Source organism: Alosa sapidissima, chromosome 3 (assembly GCF_018492685.1).
Source record: "Alosa sapidissima isolate fAloSap1 chromosome 3, fAloSap1.pri, whole genome shotgun sequence".
Taxonomy (NCBI): Eukaryota; Metazoa; Chordata; class Actinopteri; order Clupeiformes; family Clupeidae; genus Alosa; species Alosa sapidissima.
The window spans coordinates 28001623-28025018 of NC_055959.1; the positions used below are offsets into that span (position 1 = coordinate 28001623).

A 23396-nucleotide genomic window follows, 5' to 3' on the forward strand; every position below is an offset into this window, starting at 1 on the left:
CAAATCTGCAAAACATACACTAATTCTCAGTGTTGGACTTAGTGTTCAATTTCCTAAAACACATTTTGCAAAACACCACACACAGTTTTCTACCGAACACACACAAATCTAATGGGAAGTAACTTGATTTCGTTTTTAAAACACAACCTATCAAAATGCCGCCCTTATTTGCCACCTATTCACACTCAGTCCTCAATGTACAAACACTCATTACTTTACTGAACACCATCCGATCATTGCCTTTGTATAGGCTATGAACAGATATACTCTATATATAGGAAATGAAAATGAATTGGACTTTAGCGTAATGTTCTACAAAAATCAACTTTATGCTAAACTTGTCTTTTGTCCCCAAGTTACTGTTAGCTCAATGTTGTTTTCTGTGCCTTTGGAAATGCCTTAGGAACAGTTGAAAGAGTCTATGAATGTACTTGCCCAGCTGCCCCCCCCCCCCCCCCCCCTCACACACACACACACACACACACACACACACACACACACACACACACACACACACACACACACACACACACACACACAGTAATATATTTTCTTTGAAAAGAAATATATTTTCTTTGGAAAAAAACAAAGTAATTCTTTGGAAATACAGCAATTTCTGTCTTTGGCAAAATTAGCGAAACTCAAAACTCTATATACATTGTATACATTGTATCATTTTATTGTATACATTGTATTTTGCTTCTTTTTTTCTTGTATGTATTCACTGTATTCACAACAGCAAATTATTTGGGCAAAAAAAATCACTATTTTTGGCTTCAATATTGCTCACATGTTTACAGTACTGTGTATCTCAGCTTCTCTTTGTAGATGACTTTCACTTTTGTATAGAGATATACATAGAAGCCCATGAAAGACAGAAGAGCTTTAGGTTTTGAGCAACAGTGTGTGCATGATTTATCCAAAATGTCATATTATGACAAAAATGTTTATAATGTGAGGTGAATGTTTGCTTTAGAGATGTGTTTATGACATTTTGAATGTTGTGTGTCATTTTGCTGGAGATTTGAGGCATTTTTCATTTTGTGTGAGCAATTGTGGGTTTTGTGTGTAGAGTTTTGAAAAATAGACAGATTTTAGAAAATGTAGTAGAGTTTAGAAAATGTGTGTAAACAGTTGTAAAAAACTGTAATGATACTATTCTCCAACAACTCTGTCCGTCCCGTGGTTGTGTTCAGTTTCCTCACTCCCCTCCCGTGTCCTCCAGCTGCAGACGGTGCCAAGTGGAGCAGCTCGCTCACACAGGGGGCAAGTGGAGCAGCTCGCTCACACAGGGGGCAAGTGGAGCAGCTCGCTCACACAGGGGGCAAGAGCCCCTCCTCCACTTGTCTATATGAGCCCGACAGCTGCTTCTCTTCACCTGTCGGCTGGCTGCTACCGAAGCTGGCTGACCTCCGCGAGCACCCTCCGCTCCAGAAGTGCTCCTGACCACCCCCCCCCCCACACACACACACACACACCCACACACACACACACACAATCCACTCCAGAAGTACCCGTAACCACCGTACGCTGCATAACCGAGGGGGAGGGGAGCCCTGTGGTGGAACCACGCTGAGATCTGAACCACACAGAACCGCGCCTCACTCACCCAACCTTCTGCACACAGATTATTCTGAGGTAAAGCTGGCCCTGTGTGTTGTAATCAGTCATGTACCACAGCTTAAAATCCCTCATCCTGTCTTACTGTTCAATTAAGAAAAACACACAAGACAAGATGTGATTGTTGTGAATATGGGTACTACTTTTGCAAATATCTAACTTGAAGGGGAAAAAAAACAAAATGTGGGATGTGGGGTGTACTGCTTGACGCTAGTTCTGCTGAAACCCAACCAGCCGATCCTGATCAGTGACCACTGTGCAGGGCAGGGGAGAGGCCAGCTGCCCCTCATGTGCTCTGGAATGTTTGACCAGAGAGAGAGAGAGAGGGAGAGAGAGAGAGGAAGAGAGAGGATACGAAAGAAAAAGAGACTGCAAGAGGGGGTAGAGAGAAAAAGGAGAGAGGGAAGCAGAGAGAGAGAGGAAGAGAAAAAGAGAGCGAGATGAGAGAGAGAGCGAGCGAATGAGAGAGAAAGATATGTGGGGCTGAGGCAGGGATGCAATCTCGGCTGTTTGTCGGACATTTGTCACCAGACAGACTACCACCCCACGGTGCCCTACCTCCTCCACTCTATGGACACGCAATTCTCCTCATCAACACACATCAGAGCGCAACTCAACTCCTTCTCCACCCCAGTACTGTGCGCATTCTCGGGGTGAAGTGAAAGGTGAACAGGGAACTGGGTCTGTGGTGAGCGAGAGGTCGAAGGTCACTCACAGGGCCCCAGAGGGTGACGCAGTCCTCAGGGGTGTTGTGGAAGTTGTTGGGTTCAAACGGATGCCAGTAGGTGAAGATGACCGGTGTGCGGTCCGTCCACTCGAAGTTCATCTGCATACCCTGGTCATGGAGGCCAAGCCAGAGCTCGTCCACTTCTGAAAAAAAAACAGAGAGAGGGAGATGGAGGTGTATTTATGACTGTGCGCATATGCTGACGAATACATGTCTCCGCATAAGTATCTAGACATGGCAAAGAAATACCTTTAGCTATGTGTGTGTTTGAGAGGGTAAAATACCATTCTCTAAGTTAACAATGATAACACTGAATGGTGTGTGTGTGTGCATGTGCACGTGTGCTCGTGTTTGTGTGTGTGTGTGTGTGTGTGTGTGTGTGTGTGTGTGTGTGTGTGTGTGTGTGTATGTGCGCGTCTGTACACGTGTACCTTTCCTTATGTTGACGATAAACTCCAGCTCTGGGAGTGTGTGGATGCTGACCAGGTTGGCCTCCATCTTCTGGCAGGTGGTCTGAGCCGTGTGCCAGTCCTGCTTGTCTCGGTTGATCCTGTAGCAGCCCGCCTGGAAGGACTGCCAGCCCAGCTCACACGTATACTCCTCATCGTCTGACCAGGAGTCTGGACACACACACACACACACACACACACACACACACACACACACACACACACATGCACACACACACACACACACACATGCACACACACACACACACACACACACACACACACACACACACACACACACACACACATGCACACAGACGCACAGAAACACACAAGAGTCATTCCATAAATACTTAAACACAAGTACAGACATCTACAAAGCCTGTGTTAAGACAACCTTGAACTTGAAGGGTACGGCTTTCCTCCTCTGAAGTGAATGGCAGCCTGCCCTGCTGTAAGACAGCAAATACCGTCTTCTGCCTCCCCGTGCCATTCTAAACAAAGCTACAGTCACCACACAGACTGTAATTACAGGTTATTATCTAGCTTGAAACTTGAGACAAAGGCTTTAGATCAACTTAAGAACTTCTTTATTGGACACAATCAAGTCGAGTCCTTGGAAAACTTTAGCAATTTGCTGATGCAGCAGCATTAATGGTATTTATTTAGATTTAATGCTGGATTTTGTGGTGCTGACATTAACTTATTTACTGTAATCTGATGCTCTTAAATTCATGCAACAAACTGTAAGGTGCATCACTGTTCTGTTAATGGATTCCATCTTAGTCCTTGAGCCAGAGGGGTTGGTTGGTACCATCTGAGGAGAACAAGTCTCATAGTGATTTTTGGCAAAGTATAAGCATAGTTAGAAAAAAAGTGATAGCATTGCATTGGTTGTAGCTTTTTGTGTCATCACTGTTCATGTATATTATATGCTTATGCAGGGATATATTACAGATGGATAGGCAAAAACTTCCATAGTTGATTATTTACATTGTCAATAATTTTTTGCATTGGAAGTTTTCTGAAATACTATGTTTAAATATAGCCTGGGTTTTCCCATGCTGCCTTACACACACAATTTTATTCGCGCTGCTAGGCAGCCTGGATTCCATGGACCTGATTTTCACCTCAATGAAGGAACCAATCACAGAACGGAGGGAGGGCAGCAAGACGATGATGACACACCGAAGCGGTTATGAGCTACGTACAGACGCATTTGATAGACATTCGTAGTGCCCAATAAATGGCTCTGGGCATTCGTAAACCACGTCTCAAATACGAGAAAATTAACGTGTAGTTCCCAGACCCCATCTCAATGAGATGAGGTCTGGCGTTAGCCAGGCTAGTTTAAATATGTACATGAGCCATTTTCTAATGAAATATGCACTAATTTGCATACATTTCAAGTGCAGAAATCTTAACATTGGATAAAGTCAGGTTCAAAATTCTTCTTTTTGTTTTTCATTTTGGTGACATAGTAGAGTGAAATGTTATTCCTGAAATTCTTGAAATTTTTACTTTTATTTGCTTTCCATACTATACTGTAGGTTACAAATCATATATGAACAACCTCCTCTATAACATCCTCCAGCATATAGAAGTATAACTGGAAATGTTAGTGTTTGTAAGTACAACTGAAGTGGAGATTTCTGGTTCAGAGTTGTGAAAATGGTGATAATAGATTTTTTTTATGGCTGTTGGCAGAAAGCACCCATTGTAATAGCATTTCACTCTAATATGTCTAATGAAAAACAAAAAGAAGAATTTTGAACCTGAACTCATCTAGTGTTAAGGTTTCTGTACTTAAAATGTATTATAAATTATTGTGTATGTCAGTATAATGACTCATTAACATACTTATACATACTGTAATATTTCAGATAAGTTGCAATACGAGAAAATATTGACTTGTAATGTAAATAATCAGCTGTGGAAGTTTTGTGTGGGGATATCTATTAGTTAAATATTTTAGCCTATTCACCTGTAAGATATCCCTGCATAGACATGAACATAAATACGCTGATAAAACACAAAAGGCTACCCCAAATGCAAATATGTGAAAAGGCCATCACATATTTTCTAATTCTAGGGTGGTATACCTACCAAAAATCACTATCAGACTTATTCCCCTTGAATGGTACCGATTGACCAAAATTAGGGGTTCTGGTAAGCACTATATGTAGCCTGGGTGCCAGCAGAACTTAGTCCCGCCCACAACATTTGAGGTCGGGAAGTTCGGTCTGGCATTGCTCCATTGTGGAACAACTATGCTCGCCCCAAATCTGGCGGACCAATCAAATCGGGCTTTACGATGATGGACAGGTGAGCAACAGTGCCTCGTCAATCACGTCATCTGAACATGCTTAGGTTGATTATGTTTGCAACACAAACGCTGTGGCTAGAAAGAGACAGATGGCTTCTAAGACCCCATATGGAAAATGAATATTGTTTCAATGAGGTTTTATCACTGAAAACGATTATTTCTGAAAACTTTGGCCAAAGTTGAGATGTGGTAAAACTCATGGTTTCACTTTCATCAAGGGAAAACAGTGTGTTGCATTGTGACATGTTGTTCCCTCGTTCGTTTGAAATCTCTGATTGACCCCCTGTTCGAGGGATTTGCAACAGCCTTTCCCAGCTGTTTATAACATGTTTGTAGCATAGTGTAACGGAGGGGATATAGGCTATCAGTTTTTTCCTAATAGCCTACCCTACTACGTATCTCCTAGATCACTACAAATTAGTGTTGTAGGAGATATTGACGGCACAATAACTTTTACAAAAGACCAGAAAACAATGTTAAGGCATTTGTGGAGAAGAAGGATGGTTTGTGTGTTATTCCTACATCTCACGGTAAGTTATTTCGTTGCTCTGATTGGTTAGGTCTATCCAATTGAGTGCAGAGGCATTCCCCCCCTGTTTCGGTTGAAACACACCCCATAATTACGTCGTAATGGAGCAGTATCAGACTCATATTCTGACTAGAATTGAGTATGACTACGTCAGGCTACACTATATGCACCCTGGCTGCAAATTACATCTGCTGTCGCTAGGGTGCGTCTAGATTTCTAGACTACACTATATGAGTTGACCTTATGAAAATAAGGGGAGTCTTGCTAAAGTTGACCTTCTCATGTAAAACATGTCTTAAATAATGCAGCTACATCAGTAATAATCTTATCAAGGTCACACAACCTCATCAGATACAAGATAAGGATTACATAGAGGTCAGACAGACACGGGACAGCACACCGACACTGCATACCGCAACAGCGAACAGATGGGCAGAGAAAGAGGTGGTCAGGGGGTGAGGGAGACAGCAGGGTAATGGGACAACTGCACTGTGTATTGATGCATGTCTAACTGCACTGACCCACTAGGAAAATGTCAAGCATAGCACATAGCACAGGAATGCTTGGTGGGGGGTGATATTGGGTGGGAATATTCTAGCATGTGCTACACTTGCATCAGTTGTTATGTGTGTGTACTACAAATCATTGTACATGATTGTCTTTAAGTATACAGTGTGTGTGAGTGTGTGTGTGTGTGTGTGTGTGTGTGTTGTGTGTGTGTGTGTGTGTGTGTGTGTGTGTGTGTGTGTGTGTGTGTGTGTGTGTGTGTGTGTGTGTGTGTGTGTGAGCCATGCATATGCCTCTGACCCGTGGTGAAGGGGTCCAGAGTGGCGTTTGGTCTCTTCTTGCACACATATGGCAGAGCAATGGTACAGTCACGGTTCTGCCAGCGTCCGGACGTCTCCGTGCGGATCACAGCACAGTTCTCCACGTCGTCCTCAGTCTGCATGTTGGGCTGGTCTGGAAGGAGCCACACAGATGAGAATTAATCTACCATCCAAATGGTGCACACTCCAGACAATACTTTTAATTAGCAGCAAGCATTCCTGAGCACTTGAGTCATCTTTGGCTTGTTTTTCACTGAAGAGCTCTTTAATTGCTGTGCCTATCTCCAGCAGATTTATGGTATCACATCCTTCTCATCCCTGGAGAACCGTTTTCTGGGAAAGCTCATTTGGAATTTTGAATAATTTAAATGCTTTATCGACTGCTTATCCTTTGCCAAAAAGCACCATAAAGATAGGGTAAGTGACTGAAGTGATTGGCTGGCTGAAGGGGGAGGGGGTGTGGTCTGTGTGAAGGGGAGGGGGGTGTGGTCTCTTGCCTGGCTCCCAGTTGAGGTACTTCAGAGGGGCGGAGTCAGCCCACTGCCAGCCTCCATTCAGGTCCAGGTCATTCAGCCCCATCCACAGGGAGGCACTATAGCCACTTAGCAGACCTGTACACACACACACACACACACACACACACACACACACACACACAAACACACACACACACACACACACACACACACCACTCAGAGAGAGAGAGAGAGAATAGAGAGAGAATGAGAGAGGGAGGGATGTAAACAATAAACAAACTGAAAATAACATAGCTTGTTATTGTTAGTTAATATGCTAAGAAAAATGTTCCCATGAGTAAATATAAACACCCCAAACAAAGGGTGGTAGACATAACCTCATTCATTTAGCCATTCAAATTCATTTATCCATTCAAATAGCATCACACATGGATGAAACTCACTCAACTTATACTGTCCTCATCAAACACAACCTGTTTGTCCAGAACCTTGGAATAACCAGGGGGGTATTCCAAGAACGTGGTTTAGTGACAAACCTGTGTAAGTTAACTCAGAGTAAGTGGTAAACCTCCTAATAGAAGAGCTGTATGGCTCCATTCCCCTAACAAAACAATGCCATAGGGCTCTTGTTTTAGGAGGTTTACCACTTACTCGGCGGTAACTTACCCAGGTTTGTCACTAAACCACGTACTTGGAATACCCCCCAGGCCTTGTTTTGCTGCATCTAAAATCTGCAGGAGTAAGAGTGTCCAGCAGGAGGACAGTGTCTGGCAGACTGACACTGACCCCAAGTGAACCCAATCAACTACTGCATGTCCTTTATTCCCTCACCATGACCATATGTCTGGTCACTCTCTCCAAACTCTCCCACTCTCTCCCTCTCGCTCTGCCTCGTTCCCTCTATCTTCCTTCTCCTTCTCTCTCAGCTCCCTCTCTCTCTCTCTCTCTCTCTCTCTATCTCTCAATGCTCCATCTCTCTCTCTCTCTCTCTCTCTATCTATCTCTCAATGCTCCATCTCTCTCTCTCTCTCTCTCTCTATCTCTCAATGCTCCATCTCTCTCTCTCTCTCTCTCTCTCAATGCTCCATCTCTCTCTCTCTCTCTCTCTCACCGTTGATGTAGCCCTGCTCCTCCACCTTGGTGATGCTGAGCAGGTCGGCTCCCTGCTGTTGGCAGCTGATGCGGGCCTCGCTCCAGGACAGCGTGGCGTGGAAGTTGAACTGGTAGCAGTTGAGTCCGTTCCCCAGCGAGTCTGTGTCCCAGAACGTCTCGCAGTCATGACCTGCAGCGGGGACACACGCAGAGAGGAGACGGAGAGGGGGACAACAGATCGGTCACTCAGCATCAGGCACACTGAGATGGGTAGAGACGAGAAGTTTGGACATGCTCATATTTCACTTAGTGTGACTGCTTATTGGTAGTAATTGTAGTTGCATAAATATGTTAATAAAATCTGTGCATATTTCCTCGTCACTGCACTTTCCCTTCTGCTGCTTAACTCTTACATATCTAGAGACACAACTGTATTAGGCAAAAAAGCATCTTTATGAGGTGATGGCGTCCAGATGGAGACAGCTGACAGAGACACTGTGAGATAGGAAGAGGCACACAAGGATGGGGATGACATTCTGTTTGAAGTGCAGCTGCTTCTCTTAGTTTGACTGCAGAATTGCACTAATTGTAGGACCATAAATACCATGATCCTCTACAAAACAAAAAGGGACTGATGGTCCGCTGGCCTTAAACAGAGAAGGACTAGTACTAGTTTCTACTTCATCATGGCACTCTACTATGTAAATGTAAAATGTAAATGTATCATATAATACCTCCATGAAATGTATACTCATTTGTTGCAATGTAATATAAATGTTTCAATTCAATGTAAATGTAAATGTATGCTCATTTGTTTCTGTGTACACTGACAGTATTGTATTGTATGACATGCTTTGCTAGTTTAAAAATGGAGAGGTAAGCTGCTGGAGACATGGACAGGGTTTATAGCAGAGTGGGAGTACAAGGGGCACACAGAGAGGGAACTCATGAGTGAGCGAGCTGGGATGACGTCAGAGAGTGCCAATGGCGGTGCCCATTGGCAGGCAAACACACTCACTCTTGACAGGGCAGAAGCCCCAGCGCTCGTCCTTGCCATAGTCGAAGGTGGTGGCGCACCACAGGTGACCGTCCTCCCGACCCACGCTGGTGCAGCTGTGGAACCACTGGCCATCGTACAGGAAGGGCAGGAAGCACGGCCTGCCATGAGAATTGCCCTGAATGGTGTAGATCTCTGTGGAGAGGGAGAGAGAGGGAGAAGGGGGGGGGGGGGTTAGTATTGGATCTACTTTTCTGTGATCAGGTATCCAGTTGATGAGGCTAACATTTACTTGCTTGTCATAGTGATACAACTCTCTAATTTAACCTTTACTTCATTCATTTGAATTATTTATTTGTTCATCTGATTGCAGTCTTTGTTGCTGCATGAATCATTGCCATCTCAAGACAGCTTTTTGACTTGAGACCAACAGTGAGCAGGAGAGGAGAGAAAAATAAATGTCGTAATACAGAAAGACAAGGGTTAAACCCCTCCCCCTTCAGTTAAGTCCCATGATGCTTTGTGTTTTGTTATTTTCAAGAGAGACAAATGCATTGAAGAAATGCATGCACATCCAACACAGACATTATACACCTATCAAACACTGTGTGAAAAATGGTAAGTAAATCAAAGTGAGTAAATCAAAAAGGATTGGATGGGCTTCATAAACCTGCCCGGAGCTGTAGTTTGTAGACCAAAGAATGACCCAAAGAGATAGGAGAGCAGCTGGGGAGGGCAGAGCTCCAGCAGTGCAATATGTAAGAATGAGATTCATGATCTAGGGACCAGTTGGGGGGCGTTTGGGGGAGTGGGAGAGTGCATAGCGACAGCTAGATAGATAGATAGATAGATCTAGCTGTCGCTATGCACTCTCCCACTCCACCAAACGCCCCCCAACTGGTCCCTAGATCATGAATCTCATTCCTAACAGCTCTAAGCTCTCAGCTAACGTCTGTTGGGAGTGTGTCTTCAGGTCACTTGAAGGGGGTAGGGACATGGATAAATAAACTATAGTAATCTAATACACAGAGGATAAACAAATATAGTTTATAAGTTGGAGTTATCATGAAAAAGATAACTTCGAAAGAAACCAATTACACCAATTAAAGAATAACACAACGATGAAATCATTAGTCAATGAGGAATCCATAATATATTTTTACAATTCTATAAATACACTGTGAATGGATCAGCTTTTAAAAGGTAGGTACACAGGCTGAGTTGGGGGGATGGGGGGAATTGTATTGTTAGCAGCTAAACAATACAAACTACTTTTGTACCAATGAAGCAATGTGTTTTCAACAGCCTGCATAAACTAAGTTCAACTGTCATTGTTTTTTTATCGAAGTAACAGGTGTGCTGGTTCATTTCTTAAGTGATGTCACATTCTAGACAACTTGGAATTTGGAAAGTTAACTTGATATTTCCCAGCTTTGAAATAAAAGCATTCTAGCCCAGTGTTAACACAATAGAGTTCAATGGATTTTCCTTCTTTCTGCAGGATATAAATAAATAAGTACAACCTTTTCTTCATTTTGATACATGCATATTCTCACATATCCAAAAAGGGTTTTAACCTTAGAAGGGTTTTGTCACCATTTTGAGAACAAAGCCACATTGATTAAATTATGTTTTTGAGTTGTGATCTTGTGCAATTTTCTAAGTTAGTAATATCCACTTTTCGGAGTGGTCTTGAATGGAACATTATATGTGAAGCTAGAAGCTATGTTAAATGCCATGCCTCTGGTTCCACAGCACCAGACTGCTATCTAAAAAGACATATTGTGGCATCAATATGCTACCTGTGTATAGTTCCATAGGAGAGGGCATGATGATTGTGGGCTCTCCATGTAAAAAAGACTTCTCTCTATCCCTCTCTTTCCTTCTCTCTGATTTTTTTTCTCTATCTTCACTCTGAACGAAAGTTAATCTCCTGTCAGACAGAATGCCCAGGGGTTGCCGTAGTAACTACCGCATTCCAACAGATGATGGGATGTAAGTAAAAGGCAACAAAGGGAAAGATGAAGAGCTAAAGAGTCTACTGCAGATGAGCCTCAAGTGCTGCATGATGTTATACAAACGCAACGCTGTCACATTATACCTCTGAGCACATCCAATGGAAAGTAGGACATTCATACTAAAGTACACAAACAGACAGACACACACAGAAACACACACAGACATGCATGCAAACACGCACACGTGCACGTACGCACGCACACACACACACACACACATACATGCACACACACGCATGCATGTACACACACACACACACACACACACACACACACACACACACACACACACACACACACACACACAGAACCCAGGGCTGACTAATGTCACTGGCATCTGCACCAGTGTGTGTGAAGCTCTACAGAAATTTGTAAATGCTGGCAGTTATGTACGTGTAAAAGTTATTCCAGTAACCCTGCCACAAAAGCCCAGCACTGAAAAGAGAGGAAAAGGGGAAGAGGAAAAGAGGAGGGAGTGTTTTTCTGGCCTTGCGCCGTGGGGTGTCTGTTTTTAATTACAAAAGAGCAGGAAAAGGCGCTGTGGCAGTAAACAGCAGTTGTACTCGAGGTAAACATTTCATTTTCAGGACTGAAAAACTCTGACAATCTTCAAGCTTCAGTGAGACAGTGTATCAAATGGGGCATTGCAAAACCAGCATAAGCGTACCCTCTCTGTTGATACCACTACACAGCACAATTGGGCAGACCACTATGTAAGTCAGACGAGACCTAAATCTAGCCGCGGTGAAATACAGTGCGATAGAAAACACCCAGTCAGTCTGACAGAACTGTTTACAAACACTGGGGAGAGGTCTAGGCCAGCCAATCTCGCTGGCCGGCAGCCAATCAGGTGCTAAGTGGAGATGCCCCTGGCAACAGAGTCCGCATGAGATCCAAACAAATCCAGATGTGCCCTGGCTCCACAGGCAGCGCACCGCTACGTCAGGACTCCTGAGCGCCGTCTCTTTCCCAACTCCCATAACTCAGCCGCTCTGATTACTGTCGACTCCCCCTAATCTCTCTACATCTCTGTTAAAGTTATGTTCAACAACCTCCCAACATTGCAAGGCTTAAATTTGGCTTCTGTCAAAACAAATAACCTGTGTGTGTTTAGTGACGGGCTTTGTACCACTGTACTGGTAAGAGGAGTAGCCTGCTGCTTTACAATGAATGGAAATGACTGGTAAAGACTGGGGGGGTGTTGTTAGTAGGCTAGAAGAATAGTGAAAGGACACACATTTCCAATGGAGAGGATTTTGCTGAGTTATATTTATATTCTTTATATTCTTATAAGAAATGTTTAAGCTGTTATACATATATATATATTCAAATCTAAAACAGCCTGTCTCAGGCATGAGAACTTCCAGCCCTGATTATTCTAGAGGGTGTTTGTCCATGGGCTGGTCTCTGGTTTGTCTCATGGACGGTACTTCACCTTGGGCGCGCCAGGAGCAGAGGTCTTGGTCGTCGCCGTAGAGTCTCCAGGACCCGGTGACGGCAGCAGTGGTCGAGCCGTTGCCAAGCAGCGCAGAGGCGGGCAGGTAGGTGTCCAGGCTCTCCAGCACCTGAGCACAGTACCAGGTCCAGCGCACCCGTGGCGGCTCCCGGTCACACGTGTAGACACCCAGCGGCGTGCGCTCACCGCTGGACCCACGGCTGTAGTTGCCCACCGTGAGGCCCAGGCACAGGGACGAGCCCAGGTTGAAGAGGCGGCTCCGGGACACCCACTTCCAGAGCTGGCCATCGCCCTCACAGCTGGTGGACATGTAGAGGACACTGTCCCGCACGCCCAGACAGCCCCGGGCGCCATCATGGAAAAAAGTAAACGTGTCTGAGTCCGCTGTGAGAGAGACAGATAGAGAGAGAGAGAGATAGAGAGAGAGAGAGAGAGAGAGAGATTTAAAAACTTAATTAACTTAATTTCTCAGTGATTAAACTAAGTGGATCATTAAAATAAGCTCTCGTGTGTAAAACACTCGCTTAAAATCTGAAAGTATAATTTTCAAAATAAGAAACATGAACATTGTAAGACAACAACTACAATGACTCTAGAAACACCTTCTGACAATTCTGAAGTTAGAAAGTCACTGTGGCAGTGACCGTGGCGGTGAGTGAGATCAGGCGATTATCAATAGCACTGCCACCACTCAATAGGAACGCCATAATGCCAGTTGAATAGCTAATGTGGAAAAACAAGGAAAATCAATGGCACATCCCAACATCACCACATCACATGCCAAAAGGCTTTGGCAAAGCTGACAAATAAATTGAGGCATTATGTTGTTGGTAAATATCACCCACAGGCAAGGGTGTAGTGGTAAAATAATTGGTGGGTAAACTATGAATTCTATCATCATGGTAAGGTAGACTGCGCCATGCGCTATCAGATTTTTAAAAAAGGCATTCAGAACATGTTTGATGATGGTGGAGGTTATTGTCCAATGTTTATAACAATACCAGTGGTATTAAATGGAGTGTTGATGAATGTACATATTGTGAATGTGGATAATACAGTGTGATTTCTGAATGTTAAAAGTTGCATTTGGTGAATAAACTCTTTTGAGAGGTGGATAAACTCTATTTCAGAAATTCCAGAGGTGGATAAACTGTGTTTACTTGCATTTAGCCTCCACTACAACCCTGCCCACAGAAAAATTAAGACTATTGGTTTTCCCAGCACAGAGAGAGGAGCTAAACTGAAGACAGTCAAAGTGATGTCATGTGTCTAGACATAAGGTGTTAAGTGGGCAAGCCACTACCTTAAAGAGGGGGAAACTGTTGCACATGTGTGGCCCTGTGCCTTTGAAAGGCAGGTTATTGGCGCCTGAGTTTACACACGGGGTTGGTGGCTTGCGGCGTAAAGATCTGACCCAGGATGGCTTCCCCTCGGCTGGGGGAGATCTTGCGGTCTGCGCTTAACGAGGTAATGGGACGATAGTGTGTGACGAATGTTTTCACAGACCCTTCACCGGAGCGGTATTGCTAGTTATGATTTGGCTGCTCATTTTAGCTTTACATGATAGGGGAACAAAATTAATCTATTAAAAAACATGTCAAGGCCAACATTTGTCAGGCGGTGCTTTCAAAACCATTTTGAAGATTCAAGGACTTGGCAGAGTGTTCGAATAAGTCTGGGATTTGTTTCACAGATTTTGCTTCGATTTTGCAGCAATCATACATTCAGCCCTGGAAATCACAGAGGACAGCTGAACAGCTGCGTGTTTAGAATAATTATTTTTATAAAATCCCTGCATGGCAATAAGTCAAATGGTGAATGTATCCATGGAGCCGAGTTCACCAACTGTTCCATGTACTCTGGTATTCAGAATAGCTTGAGAACAGTATGCCTAACCATGCATGACTATGCTTTTATGGGTCAAGCAGAGTTACAGTAAAAGAAATCACCAAAATACTGGAGGCAGAGAGGAGGTACAAGATCAGCTGAAGGATAAGGACAAGGTGGTCTGACAAAGTAGCTATAGAGAGAGAGAGAAAGAGAGAGAGAGAGAGAGCGAGGGAGAGAGACATTTGCCGATAGTGGATGGACTAAGGCCACAATGAATGGAATGTCGGGAACCAAACCCAGCAGCCTTCCCGAAAACCCGAGTGGTTTTCTCTCATCCCCTGTTTTCTCCTGCTTTTCTTTCTCTTTCTTTCTTTCTTTCATTCCTGCTGGGGGGATGTGAGGTTACAGCCACAGAAAGGGTGACTGAGTGTGGGAGAGAGAGAGAGAGAGAGAGAGATAGAGAGAGAGAGAGAGAGATAGAGAGAGATAGAGAGAGAGAGATAGAGAGAGAGGAGTGCAAATGGGAAGACAAAGGAGAAGAAGAAAACTGAAATCAGGAAAAAAAGACGACGGTGAGAAAGAGAGAGAGAGGGAGAGAGAGAGAGAGAGAAAGAGAGAGAGGGAGAGAGAGAGAGAGAGAAAGTGAGAGGGAGTCTGTAGGGGAAACGACAGGAACACAGCTGTGGTTCTAAATTGAGGTGTCCCTTAAAAAAGGACAGTAAAAGGACAGTAGCCCTTCACACTGAAAATGAAGCCTGACAGGAGAAAATAAAAAGAGACGGAAAACAAGGGGAGAAATAGAGAAAAAGACACCCTCAGCATTCCTAACAGTTGGGCCCCGGAGAAGGGTGCAGGAAGTGGAGAGGGAGAGAGAGAGAGAGAGAGAGAGAGGTGATTGTAGGAGACCAAGCTCCCACACAAAGGCACACATGCTCACTAACACACACACACACACACACACACACACACACACACACACACACACACACACACACACACACACACACACACACACACACACAGTCTTACAGTTCCGGTCCAATTCTGGTACTACTCACCATTGCTATTTTTCATATTTGGAACTGTACTTAGCTAAATTAAATATTACCACATGGGGGATTTTGTTGTTTACAGACTATCACTTGGTCACCCACTCTCTCCACCCAGTGTGTTTTGTTCAGACCCCCGTAGCACCCCCTCTGTCCACATTATCACCCCAGCTGTAATATATAAGTCCAGTAGTCAGGTCAGTTGGTGTGGCATTCCTCTCCAGAGGGTGTCCTCGACTGCTTTTATAAAAACACACCAAAGGCAGAGTGATTCTCCAGATGGGACCAGACCAGCACTGCCAGTGTGTCAGTATGTGTGTGTATGTGTGTGTGTGTGTGACTAGTGCTAAATAGTGCTGTTGTGTTCTTCTTCTCTCTGTCACTGTTGATATGGTCTGATTCACCCTTATTTATTCTTTTCTTTTTTATTCTCTCTCTCTCTCTCTCACACACGCACACACACACACACACACACATAATCAGCTATAATTGATGCCCATTCCTGCACATATCTCATTGTTGCATTCTGTTGCTAAACACAGCTAGTGATTAAAGACGTAGACAGAAGCGCCTGCGAAGCTCTTCTCTCATTATGATGCAACAAGACTGTAAAGCTGCAACAGCAGAGAGGGCCTGGCAACAAAGGGCTTCTGGAAAAATCCACAGCAAGTTTGAACCCTGAGCATGCAAAAGATCTGTGAGAGGAACTAACTCCCACACTGCTCCTTCCCCAGGACAGGCAGTTCTGTCAGTCCTTAATTCCACTCTTACTAACAGAATGCAGGCCCGAACAGGCAGAAAATTAACCAGCTTTCTGATGAGCAACATCACCGCACGGGAAGTTAAATAGTATTGGTATGGAAGAGTTTAACCCTTAAAGGGAGTACCGTCACACTGGTGTGACAGGAATGTTGAGAAATGAACGTTCTAAAGAATATCTGGGTTCATTGAATTCAACATAGAATTTTAGAACCTTCAATTGTTGCGGAACTTAGAACGTTCAAAAACCTACACCTTTAAGGTTTAAACACAAAAGTTAACCGGATGATTGGTTGTGATTCACTGGGTTAAATGGTATGCTTTCCTCATTATTCATCGCTTGTTATCTCAGCCAAAAGCACTAATGAACCTCTCCACTACTGCCCATATTGATTTTGAACACATCACTCTGAACCAAGCGCTCTGCAGCTGATGATATCTGCATACCCTAATGGAGACACACATGCCCTTTTAGAATGCTTTCTGTTCTTGCATAACAGCCATTATGGTTTAGCTCTGCAGAATGTCAGAGCAGTGCAGGGAAAATGGGCTCTAAACATTAACTACTAAAAAACATAATTCCAAATGAAACCAAAAGTGTAAATCCAGATACCATTAAAAAACTGGAACACTCTCCGTTGGTATGCACACATTACATAGTAGTAAAGACTATATGCAAACAGCCTTTTCTAAACACACCATCACTCTTTCCTGGTTTAGATTATGAGGATTTACCAGTTTATTACATCTCAGATGGTTGCATCTGTGCTGGAGTTACCTGCTGTCTGGTTGATGACAGTGAAAAGAAATGACAAATCCTTGTGCTGCTTCAACCTCATTGTAATGTCATGTATGTATACAAAGTTCTCAAAAAGCTTATGTGTCTCCACACAGCGTTCTAATCCTGGGGCTTTCATGGGTTTGTGCAGCAGTGTGTGGAGAGCCAAGCACACAGCCCGTCTCTGCCAGCTCTGGTGGGCGTATGGCACTGGGAGTCGCTCGCTGTCCCGAGCCTGACAGACCAAACTAGGCGGCGGAGTTTGATTTCTTCTGCCGTGCATTCGCCGGGGGAGCATGGGTTGCATAATGCTGATTTTGGCTTCGGCGTGATGCAGCCGGAGACTCGTGGACATCGGTCTGGTATTCAGGGCACTGGAAGCCAGCCCTGGGGTGCGGAAACAGGGTTAACAGAAACCAGACAGGCCCCCCTCACCACCATCCACCACCCACCCAAAACCCTCACACCGTTAGCTCACCTGCAGAGACACATGGATGTCTTTTAAAACCATTGTTTAACATCAGTTTCTCACTGACATTGCTGGGAGATGAGAAACGTCTGTTTGGCAAGGAGAGTGAATCCAGAGGATTTTGGGCGAGTTTTGTATCAGGCATCCAAGTGTGGGTTTCACATTGTAAAAAAACAAAACATGGTTCATCTTAGGCTGCAGACAAAGAAACTGAGAAGTGTTTGTTGCTAAAATAAAGGCTGCATGCACACGTGTCAGAGTCGGGCTGAAGCCGTGTATCCAGGAACTGTGGCCAAATCTGCAGCACGCTGAAATGATAACACCCCCCAAAGCGCCACATCACCTTCTACGCGTCGTCTAAGGCCAAGGACATAAGCAAGAAATTCCAAGAGGCTACCAGATGCGGATACACTTTTGGTTTATCATTATGCTCTTAGTTGTTACCTCCAAGACAAACAGAAAATATATGGTGGAATATTTCACAGTTTAAACACTCAGAGCTATCTCTTTTGGACCTGCCAGATTTTTTCACTAGTATTAAAGACTGCCACGTGTAGATCTGTTGATTCATTTGAAATGCTCACACACAGAGAGACACACATAGACATGATTAAGCATCAATATCTGTTATTTCATTCTCATAATTTCCTGACAGATTGCCATGTGTAATGGTGTGTGTGTGTGTGTGTGTGTGTGTGTGTTTATGGAGAAGTGAGGAAGTTTGCAGGTACTCGTAAGGACGGAACTAACACACTGGAGGTGCCCCCCAGGGGATCATGTGACTCAAGGTAAATTACTCCCAGGTGCTGTGTCAGCACCATTCCTCTCTCTTTCCCCCCTCTCTCTTTCTCTCACCCTCTCTTTCGCTGTCTCACTGTAAAATGTAGGCCACGGTCTCTGCCTCTCCAACACCAGAGATCACTGCCAGTCCACAGCTGCAGAGCTTCATGTTTGCTCAACAACACCACCGCTGCTAAACATTGCAGTGTCCTGTTGCTCCAACCTCTCCCTGAACCCACCGAGAGTGAAAAAATAAACCCCCAAATTAATATCCGATCAGATGGCCAGCCTAACTTCATGCTTTATTTGGCTTTGGTCAGAAAAAAGACACCGCTCCCTCCCATCTCTCTTGTCCAGCCACCCCTCCATCATGTTGTTTTCTGGACACCTCCTCCTCCACAGTTCTCTTTTGTCCTGCGTGTTGTTCATAACGGAGCTGAGCTACTGAAGCCCCTGTTGAAGCCAGATGGCTTCCAGTGGAGGAGAGGGGCTTTCAGCCCTGGCCAAGAACAGCAGACCCACAGGGGCGAAGGAGTGCAACCCAACCTGCCTGTAATCAGGAGGCCGCCTAAACACACAGACCCTTCAACACACACACACACACACCACACACACACACACACACACACACACACACACACACACACACCTCCTCAATTAACCAGATGCCCCTCCTCTCAGCCCAGGACTACTCACTTCCACAGGACCCAAACTCCACGCCTTAGCGGTGACAGTCTGTGGTTGGTGTGTGTTGGTGCGTGTGTGAGAAGGGGCTTTATGAGGAAGCGGTGGCTGCCGGTATGTGGTGGCAGAAGACACACACATACATACACACACACACACACTGAGTGAGACAATGTGTGAGAGTGTGCGAGAGAGAGGCACAGATTCACACTAGCCACTTGGGTAGTATCTGCACACAAAACTTCTGACAGAGCCAAAGACCCATGGGGTCTGTGTGAGGGGTCCTGGCCCCGTACAAACACCCAGAGGATGGTCCCATACTGGGGCACGGAGCTGCTGAACAACCAGGATCCGAGAGCCAGGAGGCCCAGGATGTTGACTTAGAAAGCATATTAAGGTAGTTTCCCAGGATCTGATACAGGGGGCGAGGCCTGCCCGAAACCATTCTATTTAGACAGATGTTTCAGGATCAGTAGAGGGATGTGATGCACAGGGGAGGGTGAGGTACACAGAGCATGGACAGACAGACAAACAGAGACAGATAGATAGATAGATAGATAGATAGATAGATAGATAGATAGATAGATAGACAGACAGACAGACAGAGAGACAGAGAGACAGAGAGGGGTGGAGGGAAGTGATGAGTCAAAGAATGAGTATGATGGAGAAAAACATGAGAGAAAAAAGGAAACAGAGTGAAGATAGGGAAGGGTGGTAAGAGTGTTATGCAGATTATCTTTTGTTTGGTAGAAAATCGACATGCATACACATGCACACACTCGCACACGCACACACGCACACACACACACACAAACAGGCAGGAAATTCCAGGCTCTTGTGTTTGTTTCTGCTCTATTTTACGGCGCTGCGGTCGTTGAGAGGATAGAGCCGAACAGAGCAACAATTCACCTCTGCAGGACCACAGTGGAGGCTGACTGTGGGTGCGATTTCACAAGGTCAATCTGGGCTTCTCTTAGCCTCTGCATAAATAAATAGTGAATGTATACAACTCTGACCAAACACTGCCAAATTGGCCAACAACTCTGTAAATTCACATACAAAGTCAAGTGTCACAAAAGGAATATATAAACCAAACATTGTGTGCTTCATCTAAAACAAAGATTAAATGGGATATCCTAATAAGCCATGAATACTATCAAAACACATCAAGGGTGGGTACTGTGAGATGCTGGCACCAATGTGTATGGGTTTTTGTGTTGATTTCTGAGACCAATGTCCTGAATGGCATTAACCAGAAAATGGAATACAAAAACAAGAATAAAGTTGATATCACTGCAGTTCCAGTAAATTCCTTTCCTATTCGTGAAGCTTTACATTCATAAATAATATAAAATGTATTTCACTTAGGCACACTGTAACTGATATCATGGCCTTTCATATAATATTTATTGTTAAGACTTTGAGAACCTGGCGCTGTACAAATGGGTCAAACCAAATGATTTGATTTCAACAGACTGATTGCCGTGACGTCGTTACATTAAACCAGCCAAATGGCGATAGGAAATCAAAGTGTATCTGGCAAAGAATTGTGCTCTAGTTATTTAACCAATTATAAAGACTTGTTTGTCCTCATCTCTGCCGAGTTCAGTCGTAGTCTATTCCAACAGTTTCCAAAAAGAGAGACAGACGTTTTTTACAACGATGTGCTAAAACTACCCTCTTTCAGAGTCTTTCCTGGTCGGGTATGCGTGGCAAGGCAGACCTACAGTATCCAATACAGTGAGCCAGATACACATGGAAGCCAACACCGGCTAATCACCAAAACAGTTTCGAGCTGTTTCGGACAAAAACTTTGACTCGATATTGTATAACCGGATGTAAGGATCACATCTGCCCGCGGGATGCCAAATGGCGCTGAAGCAACACGTAGCAATATGGGCAACGCCGATGGAGAGGGACGAAAAGTCCACCAAACCTAAACAGTTGGCTAACCTAGTTTTGACTTCAGTCCTGAAAGGAAAACATAAAAGGAGAAAAGCCCCCTCCCCCTTTTCACCCCCTCCCCCGCCTCTGCATCTGGTTCTACTCAAAATTTGGAGTTTCGTGGCATTCCATCGCATCAGCATCAGTTGAACCATTAGCATCAGGTTAATGCTAAATCAAAAGCGGCAAACAAATTCCAATAACAACATGTTTCATGGGGCAAATAACTCCTGTGCTTTTGCGGCAACGTGTAGGTCATTCTTGGTAAAGTCTGCAAAGTAGCTACTACCGGTAAAGGGTCTGACTTGGCGAGGACCGACTTGAATGAAAAGTCTGCAACAGTCTTAACTCAGTGTCAACATAAGTTTGAGCTTCCTTACCTGACACGGTGCTCTTTAGTTCCAGACTAAAAAGCAATAAATATAAAGTGCTGTAACTGCATAAACTGATATTGTTCATCCATAATCGTCTCCAGTGGTTGGGATTCTTTCCGGCGCGTTGCATTCCCTCTGTTGCCTCGAATGGTAAACGTGGAGAGGGAAAAGAAACGAGCTTTGTCCTGGGAAGACTGGGTGCAGTGAAAAGTGTGTGGGGTTCTGTGCAGACCAGAGAGCTGTGGAGAGATCCTGCTTTGCGAGCGCTGCTGTCTATCTACGCGTCATTTATTGAGCCCGAAGTGAATGAGCGCAGCAGACACTGCGTCACCCGTCCCCCCTCATAACACACACATTCTCTCTCTCTCTCTCTCTCTCTCTCTCTCTCTCTCTCTCTCTCTCTCCTGTTTAACTTTGAGCAGTTTGGTAGGGATTGCAGTGAAAGGATTAAGCCATTTATAAACATAAAGGATGTTATAAACATTACAGTGCACTGCTTCGTTGTGTTACTTCTGTTCTGCCTTTAACAGAGATATATGGATAATCCAGGGCTGCCAACTTTTCAAAAAACCTTGGAGTGAGATTTGGTGGGGCCAACCAAAATTGTGCTGCGGAAATGTTTGTTTGGCTCATTCAGCATTATTACCGTACAGTAAAAAAAACGTACATCAGTGGTTCTCAGGTGTAGGGACCAGGGTCCCAGAGTTTAATTGACATTGGTATCAAAGGGATCTACTACTAGGACCTCGGCCTGAACCTGCGTTCATCTGATATGATGCTGTGTCGCCCTAAGGGTGTTTTGTACGAATTTAAGAAATGTTTGTATATTTTAACTTTTAAATGCATCAATCAGGTGCACTTTCAAAATAAATTCAGAGGTCAGACTTGCTTATTTTTATGGAAATATTTGTGCTGTAGGCTAAGCTATTTTGCACTTCAGAATTATAACCATGCACACACAGGTGGAATAGTTATTGCAATAAGTTCACAACCACAAAACATATATGCTACATTTCATAGTTCAGAAATGTTCAAAAATGTGTGTACATTTCAGCACTCATTATGCAGAAGTGGTCACCTGTGTTATTCAGCTAGTTCATTTAAGATAATATATTGGTCATTGTAATGACCACCTAGCCTATAGCCTACATGCTCTTCCTTTTTCAGGATGTAGGCTACCCATATCTGGGAACGTATGATATGAATGTTTGCATATGGCTTATGTCAGGCTCAATATTTGTGTCTCATTATTTGATTTTCTTCATATTTTTGCATTAATGTCACTAGGAAGCATGCCAATAGAATTATATTCATTTATCTGTGTAAGTGGGATTGGCTGGAACCTGACAATATAAGAACCATGATAGTGGGATAATCTATGGCTGAGCAATTTACAAAAATGTATGTACTGACAAATAGTTTACATTAGAATACATTATAATTTCGCCCCAATGAGGCTATGTAGAAATGTGTTGCAATTTCAAAACCGGATTACTCAGGAACCACTTATTGCACAGAGGCATGCTTTATATTCTCATATTCGGTATGGTTTGCTGTTTATTGTGATATGGGGTTTGCCACGTGTTGTGTTAACCCTTGTGTTATCCTCAAATCTTACCGACACTCTTTATCCTTGGGGTCAATTTGACCCCAGCTAAATAAACCCTCAGAAAATGATTATAATTCATATTGTTACCCAGTTTTTTTGTGACAGGTACTTAACAAGAGTGTAATAGCCACCACCAAAAGCCCTACAAAACAATCCCACCCCCCCACACCCCTTTATGAACCCTGGAACCCTGGCTGGCAATATTGCCCATCTAGTGTCAGCAGCCCAAATGCTTGCTGTTGCTTCCCCTTTTGACTTACAGTCCTGCCAAAATGACATATGTAATAAGTACTTGTGTATGTAATAATGATAATAACAATATGTTCTCATACTATTCAAATAATAATATCCATAATGTGTCAAATATTCATGTATCCTATGTTTCATACAGCTGGGGTCAAACTGACCCCAAGGAACATCAATGTACAAAATATTTGTATAGGACATTGAAAACATATTATTGTACAAATTTCATGCTAACTCTGTTGTACCCTTCAATTGAGGAAAAGTCATGAAACATGAAGCAAAAAAAAAAAAGTGAACCATATATTGTATGATGTTAAACGTTGCTTGGGGTCAAATTGACCCCAAGGATAACAGGAG

General features: G+C 43.9%; 1 protein-coding gene across 2 annotated transcripts in view; it reads right to left on the bottom strand.

The window, feature by feature from the left end:
- mrc2 (mannose receptor, C type 2) overlaps positions 1 to 21470 on the bottom strand; it is a 37046-nt gene extending 15576 nt beyond the window's left edge. For both annotated transcript variants that reach the window (XM_042086363.1, XM_042086362.1), the window contains exons 1-8: positions 21191 to 21470; positions 12497 to 12901; positions 9065 to 9238; positions 8066 to 8236; positions 6976 to 7089; positions 6459 to 6611; positions 2779 to 2967; positions 2336 to 2490 (exon numbers count right to left, since the gene is read on the bottom strand). In XM_042086363.1, the coding sequence (XP_041942297.1) occupies positions 2336 to 2490; positions 2779 to 2967; positions 6459 to 6611; positions 6976 to 7089; positions 8066 to 8236; positions 9065 to 9238; positions 12497 to 12901; positions 21191 to 21314 (1485 nt within the window). In that variant the 5' untranslated portion in view covers positions 21315 to 21470. The remainder of the gene's footprint in view (positions 1 to 2335; positions 2491 to 2778; positions 2968 to 6458; positions 6612 to 6975; positions 7090 to 8065; positions 8237 to 9064; positions 9239 to 12496; positions 12902 to 21190) is intronic.
- Between the last annotated feature and the right edge of the window lie 1926 nt (positions 21471 to 23396).